The 7,170-nt window shown below is 41.4% G+C and overlaps 1 protein-coding gene across 1 annotated transcript in view; it reads left to right on the top strand.

Moving 5' to 3' along the window:
• Positions 1 to 6,675, top strand: part of CNTNAP5 (contactin associated protein family member 5) — an 810,000-nt gene extending 803,325 nt beyond the window's left edge. The window contains exons 23-24 of the mRNA XM_058301170.2: positions 2,494 to 2,565; positions 5,520 to 6,675. Coding sequence (XP_058157153.1) covers positions 2,494 to 2,565; positions 5,520 to 5,716 — 269 coding nt within the window. The 3' untranslated portion in view covers positions 5,717 to 6,675. The remainder of the gene's footprint in view (positions 1 to 2,493; positions 2,566 to 5,519) is intronic.
• Positions 6,676 to 7,170: the final 495 nt, after the last annotated feature.

Genomic DNA, 7,170 nt, shown 5'->3' on the forward strand with positions numbered 1-7,170 from the left:
AATAACAAATAAATAAAATGCTCAACATCCTTAATTTCAGAAAACTGAAAATCTGGTGCAAATTGATGGGTCAGGAGCAAGGAGGTGAGGGTGACGACTGATGCTGTATCATAATACAGTTTGAGTAATGCCATGACTGGAGCATGAACTGAGTCCTGGGTAGAATGGAACCCAGAGAAAGGGACAAGTAATTCATTTTAGAACAACTGAGTGTAGATGTAGAGAGAAACTGGTAAGGCACAGTAGCATAGGGAGACTTTTGCAGGTTTCAGAAGGAACAAGATCATTACAAAGAATACTACACAAGTAGAGGTGCCTTCCCTGCAAGGGTTTTGAATATTTAGTAGTCAGGGGTAACCCACCATGGATGAATTATCAGGTGCAGGTGGGATCACAGGTTAATGAGTTATAGTCAGTTATACAAAATGTTAGACCAAGCACTTTGCACATAAAACAAGGTACAGTAAGGCATTTAAATCCTGTTAAGAAGTCTTCTATGACCTCAATCTATTTTCACACCAAAGGTTTATGGTGTAGGATTGGCTGTATTGTAATGTGATTGGCTTTTGTCTTTTAAGAACGTACATCTAAGATACACACATATACACACACACTTAGGTCTAGATGAATGCTACTCTTGGCTATTTTGCTTAGCGTTTCAAACATTTTGAGAATTATTCTTCTGGAATCATTGGAAGAAAATATAGTACTCTTTTCATTGTCATAACTAATGCAAAAATAGCCATTCTTTGAAGATTGATTTTATTTCAGTAACATTTGGCCACTGAAAAGTCAAATTGATCTTCAAAGAGCAAAGGTTCTCCCTACCATATGTATGAGGTATGCTATTAAGCTGAGTCATTCCTTTTTTTCCTCCAGGGAGGGGGTGGTTTCAAACTAAAGGACGGCTTTAAAGTGATTACCGGCACTTTTGATGTGGTATAAACATGGGTATTTGTAATTTTGTGGTCATATTACTGAAGCTGTCATCTTTCCAGAGCTGATGTGCAATATTTGTAGCTTGAATACATACTAAAGGTTTAGAATTGAGAAACTGAGTACATGGCTTAGCCAAAATCAAGGCTACATTGGTTTACAATATTAAAAGTGGTATGAGGGCGAAATATGGGAGAAATCCACATAGACTAAAGAAAGAATGAGAAGGCCATGATCTGAACGCTGATGGATGGTTAAGATTTTAATATCTGTGAAGAAGCATAATGATAAACGTAGATATAATAAGAAACAAGATTTTTTGAGCACCATCTTGCATCATGCACCATTATAAAACCATTGATTAACTTAGGTAACTATTAGAAAGCCATACAAGATTGGGACTATTATTGTTCCCATTTCACAGTGAAGAACATTTCAAATACTCCTGGCAACGCTACTGATGTCGCAAGGTAGTGCATAATGAATTGCCGCATCTGTAATTAATTGTGAGCAAAGAAAGGGCATTGAGGTCTTTTACTCTCTGCTCATCACCAGTCTTGGAGTTACTCTGGATAGCAGAGAGGCCTCAGAGAAGGAGCCTGGCAGAGGCAGGTGGAGATCTGAATCCTGATACATGAGCTGTAGGACATTGAACAAGGTATTGAACGGCTCAGAATCAGTGTCCTTATCTGTGAAATAATTAAATAATGCTCATATCATGGTTTTTCCTAAAGATTAAATGATACAGCAATAATAATAGCTATTTATTAAGTGCATAACACTGCCAGGTCCTGAAATTTCACATGCTGTCTAGGCATCCATAGAAGAAATACATGTGCAAGTTTTTATTTCATATTTAATCTATCTTGCTCAATGTCACCAGACCAAAGAGTGGAAGAGCAAGGGTTTGAACCCAGTTTCTTTGCCTTGAAGCTTGATGTTCCTTTTCTTATACCATATGGGGCAATGTACATAGAGTACATGTGTGTCATATGCGCTAATGTATATGCAGTACATGCATCATGCATGCTAATGCATATGCAATACATATATTATACATGCACATGTCATACAGTGCATACATATCAGACATGCTCATGCATGTGTAGTACAGTTCCTCTTTTATCAGTCAGGGTTCCTCCTAGGTATGCTAATTCTCTGACACTTGTCTTTCCCGTCAATGGAATCCTTTTACTGCTAAAGCAAGCTCTTAGGGAGACAGGAGTGCTTGAGGTAAAATGCTTTTGTCATGCATAGGGTCTGATCAGCAAAGAAAGGGGGATATTTGGGGCAGTAGAGGGCACAGGGTATCACCGTCATCCTAATATATGTATATATATACGCTATATACATATATATAATATATGCATATTATATATATATAATATATGCATATATTTTATATATATATTCGCTAACCGGGTGAGGGAGCTATGGGGCATGGGCAGGGCACATCAAATTGTTTTTGTTTGCTTTTGTTTGCTTGAGTTCATCTCATTTCCACCTTGTGGGTCCTTTCAGTGGGGAATTAAGTTTTGTGTCTTTGGCTCCTTTCAGATCCCTTTGGGAAGACAGATGAGCGAGAACCCCTCACCAATGCCGTCCGCAGTGATTCAGCCGTCATTGGAGGTACAGCAGTCTTTGTTTCTGAAAGCCGAAAAGACACAAATGTCCTGGACTGTGGAGTCTTCCTTAGCTATGGCTGCCCAGCACCCAGAGTCCCCATTTACCTGCAAGACTGGCAGCCTTTTAACAAATCATCACGGGGGCTGCATGATGTAAGGAGGCCTCTTCTAGATGGCAACTGTTCCGAGGATGTGGCCAGGTCCTTATCAGCTGGGCATCTGAGCGCTGGTCCACAGCTCGAGCATTTGCTCAGAGACTGGCAGCATGCAGGCACACTGCTCATCTCATCCCATTGTCCATTCTCCTAAAGCCCAAACAAAGCAAACCAACCAAACTGCGGATGGAGAAGAAACCATTTTGAGACAGGCAGAAGGGAGAAGCCACCCTCCTGTCGGATTTTTTCAACCAAGTGATTTGGGTTAGGTCCAATGAGCTGGGCTGAAACCCACAGGACTGGTTTCAAATCCAGCAATGCCTGTTGTGCCAGATGCAGGTTTTGTCTGCGCTGTTGTGAGCTCAGCTCTCTCCCCTGACCTCCCCATCCCTCACTTTCCCATGTTCTCTCTGCCCCTCTGCCTCACTCCTCTTCTGCCTGAGTTTGGCTGGTGCTTGGAGTAGCTTGATTTTTCCATCTGCATCTTGCTACACTGAATGACTCCAGCACTGTGTTTAATTTAAGGTACCTGAGAGAGACAAAATTCACTTCCATCTGAAAAGCAAAACCGTAGCAGGTGATCCCATCCCTGCCTTCTAGCAACTAAGTTAACTGATCCGTACCAGATGGAGTTCCCATTTTAAGACTCTGCAGTGTTCATTCATTTCACTTATATTTACTGAACACCAACTCTGCTTAGGCCTTGTGCTAAGCTTAGGTTCCAGGATGAGAGCTGGGGAGAAGGGTGGATAAACAAGCAGCAATAGTACTGGGAAGAATACCTTGAGAGGTGGTGTGTGAATGGCTTTGAGGTGGGCTATTACAATAGGGTGGTAAAGAAAGAAAGCCATGGGCTAAGTCCTTTAAAGGTCTGACCTGAATTTCTGCTTCAGGGAAAGAGTCCAGCTTAATATGTGTCTGGCATCTGTTTTGGTTTGCTAAAAACTGCCAAAAGCAATATACCAGAAATGGGTTGGCTTTCACCATGGAACTGGGGTTTATTGACTTGCAAGCTTACAATTCCAAGGCTGACTAAAGTATCCAAATCAAAGCATCAGGCAATGCTCTATCCCCAGAGACCGGTTGTGGGTGAATTCTGAATCTTTCTGTCACATGGGAAGGCACATGGAAGTGTCTGCCATTCTCTGCTTTCTCCTCCAGGCACTGGTGCTTTCAGTTTCTGGTTGTTCTGTGGTTTTCTCTCTTAGGTTCTGTGGGTTCCTCTCTGAGCTCCTGTGTATTTTCTCTCTCCATATTCATCTCCTTTATAAAGGACTCCAGTAAGAGGATTAAGACCCCCCCTGGGTCAAGCCTTTCAGAATGAATCTAATCAAAGACCCTTCACTAAGGTGATCTAATCAAAACATCCCAGCTACAATAGGTTCCCACCCACAAGAATGGAGATGATCCTTTCTGGGGTCCACAAAAGCCTCAAACTACCATGGCATCAAGATATGTAGGAAAGCGTATGGTACCTGTCTCTCTTCTTATCATTTCATTTCCCATTTGACAGGAGGAAGAAAGAGTTTTGTGACTTCTGACTCCTTTCCACCCACATTTTCTCATTTCTACCAGTCTCTTGACATGCAGCAAAATCATCCCTCCTTCAGGAAAAGGTGTCCAGGCATTTGCACAGCCCAGAACCCTGAATGCCACATGCATCTGAGTAGAAACCAGTCCTGTATTTCTTCCTTTAAGGCTGCGGTCATTCTCACTACCCTTTAGTCTATTCATGCTTATTTACTTGGGTCCTTTTCCTCTACCATTTTCTAAAATAGTTACAGCAAATGCCACCAAATGATTTAAGAGTATAAAAAAGTAAGTGACATTAATTGTGGCCTAGGGCCTACCCGACGTTAGTAGGTGATATGTATTCAATGCATCAAACTATCAAATATCTATGCTGAGGTAAATCATAATGCAGGGTATCAAAAAATAACTTCCTAAAATAAATACATCTCTTGATATCCTTTCTACTTAGAAAGAATAAAATAGCAAAATATATGAGTTATTAGGACTATGTGGTCTTCGAATATCAGGTATTCTTTCCAAATATCATCATGTGGAAGCCTAAACTCAGGCAGAGACACATTCGCCCTTTTCCTCTGCTGGCTCTGCCGGTCATATCTTCAGAGTCTTCCTAGCAAAGGTAGGTCAAGGCCTTAGCTCAGCCAACAGAACCAGTGAAACCACATGCAGTCAAAGTAACAGAAAACCTGACATGTTGCACAGAAGTTTGACATCTGAGTCCCCTCTGAAACTTTAAAGACATATTATCTCTGAACTCTACTGGGTCTAGCAGGGAGCAGAGTGATTCAGGAATTCCCTACATGCTGGACAAGCATTTCATTATTCATGAAGCTGTTTTTTTTCTGGTTAACCATGTAGCATAAATAAATTTCCAGTAGGAAAGCATGTGTGATCCTGAAACATGGTTTTCTAGGATCTTAAACTAGTTCTAAAATAGTTGTAAGGTGCCAAAAAAATGTGCTAATTACAAGCCATTTTACCACATTCCTTAAAGCAGCTATTGAAAACATTTACTATGAAATCCTTCACTAGTCCCATTCCATATTTATGGGATCGATTCTTGTTCCATCAGGCAAGCCCTTCTAGGATTTAATCCAGTTTTCTTCCTTGAGGACTGAGGGCATTTCAGCAAATCTCCTTTCTGAGAGTGTGGCAGGGATTTGGGGTTTTCGTTTCCCCTACTACGTTTTTCCCTGTCTGGATTGCATCATGTCCCTGGACTGAATGAGCTGTGACAATTTCCTTCTCTCTTCCCTTGCCCTTCTTTCTGCAGGAGTCATAGCAGTGGTGATATTCATCATTTTCTGCATCGTCGGCATCATGACCCGGTTCCTTTATCAGCACAAGCAGACGCATCGCACTAACCAGATGAAGGAGAAGGAATATCCAGAAAATTTGGACAGTTCCTTTAGAAACGACATTGATTTGCAAAATGCAGTGAGCGAGTGCAAGCGGGAATATTTCATCTGAAAAACTGCAGGGTCACCTAATACACTTTAAAAACGAAGTTTTCTGCTATCCTTTCTGCTGTCTTTCGGTTTTGGCCATTTTCTTCCCCTTATTTCTTTGCCTCCGCTCCTTTGGAAAATATCTGCCTCCACCACAGCATCCTGACCCCACCCAGGAGCCCAGGCAGTGAGGGTCACTGCCTTCCTCTCTGACAAACCTCTTTTGGTGATGATGACCACTCAAGAGACCGACTTGGCTACTCCAGATCAAGGAAGAGACATGCACATATTCAGTTCTGTATTTCCAGTTTCCAAAATGAGCTCTTCCGTTCTGCAGCCATTCAGTCTTGCAGGCTTGCCTTGACCCTGAGCTCTGCAACTTAGATCTATGCTGGACCTTGCTGACATCCTCCTGTGTCCTGCCTGTTCATAGCAGGGAACCCAGGGGAGAAAGAGAAGATCCGGGGGGGTAGGTTGTTTCTCCAGCCTTTTAAGAGGAACAAGAAATGTTTGTTTTGTGTTGGTTTAATTTTCCTTGCTTTAGGTAGACCCAATGCCCTAACTTACCCTCCGTTTTCACTCTTACTCCTATTCCCTGAGAATTTTCAAAATGTAAGACCACTGGTAGTAGTGAGCAGTTACTGTGCTCCCAAGTACCCTTTCCAGGGGCCAGTACTTTAGAACAGCATACAATAACATCAACCTAAGGGAAGCATGGGACATAGTCGCTTGAAACTAGGAGGTATAAAGAAAGCTGCGAGAAAATAGTGTTCTATAGCTTCAAAAATGCCTCTTTCAATTTTGTAAGAAATGTTAGCTAGATTACTCCTAGAATGATAATTATACCAAGATTATATATATGTTGCAGCATAATGAAATCCAAATCCAAATTCTAAGATAGTATCTGGTTCCATGAAAGAGCTTAATCCATCTTAATTCAGTTTAAAACAAACAAATAACCAACCAAAAAACTGCACAAAAGAAGAGAAATGCCCAACAGAATTCTTCCTTTCTACCCACACACTCGAGATCTGCTAAAGAAGGTGACTGTGGGTTTCACATTTTATAACACACATAATGATTCAAACTCTGTCCATTGAGCTATGCTTTCAGAGGTTTAGGGAGCTCTGACTGGCATGTGACATAACTATCACTCTAGGCTTGATTTCAGAAAAGTCCTTAGGTTCTGTAGCACATTACAGCCTGTGCATATAAAGAGCCTGAGCACATCTATTTGCAGGCTTAAACTCATAGATGAAGCAGTGACAAATTTCAGGGTCTTTGCTCTTTTATGATAATAAAGCACCCAAGAAACACAGAGAATTCTCTAAAAAAGGTAACTTGCACTCATCCAAGAGGTGGTGGTAAACATTCTGATGTTGATGCTGTAGCCATATGACTTACTCTTTGCCTCTGGACCATTTCTGAGTAAAAGATAAGGGGGATACAATATAAATCCTCCAGAGTGCTGAAAAT

The sequence above is a fragment of the Dasypus novemcinctus genome, chromosome 7 (genome assembly GCF_030445035.2).
Source record: "Dasypus novemcinctus isolate mDasNov1 chromosome 7, mDasNov1.1.hap2, whole genome shotgun sequence".
NCBI lineage: Eukaryota > Metazoa > Chordata > Mammalia > Cingulata > Dasypodidae > Dasypus > Dasypus novemcinctus.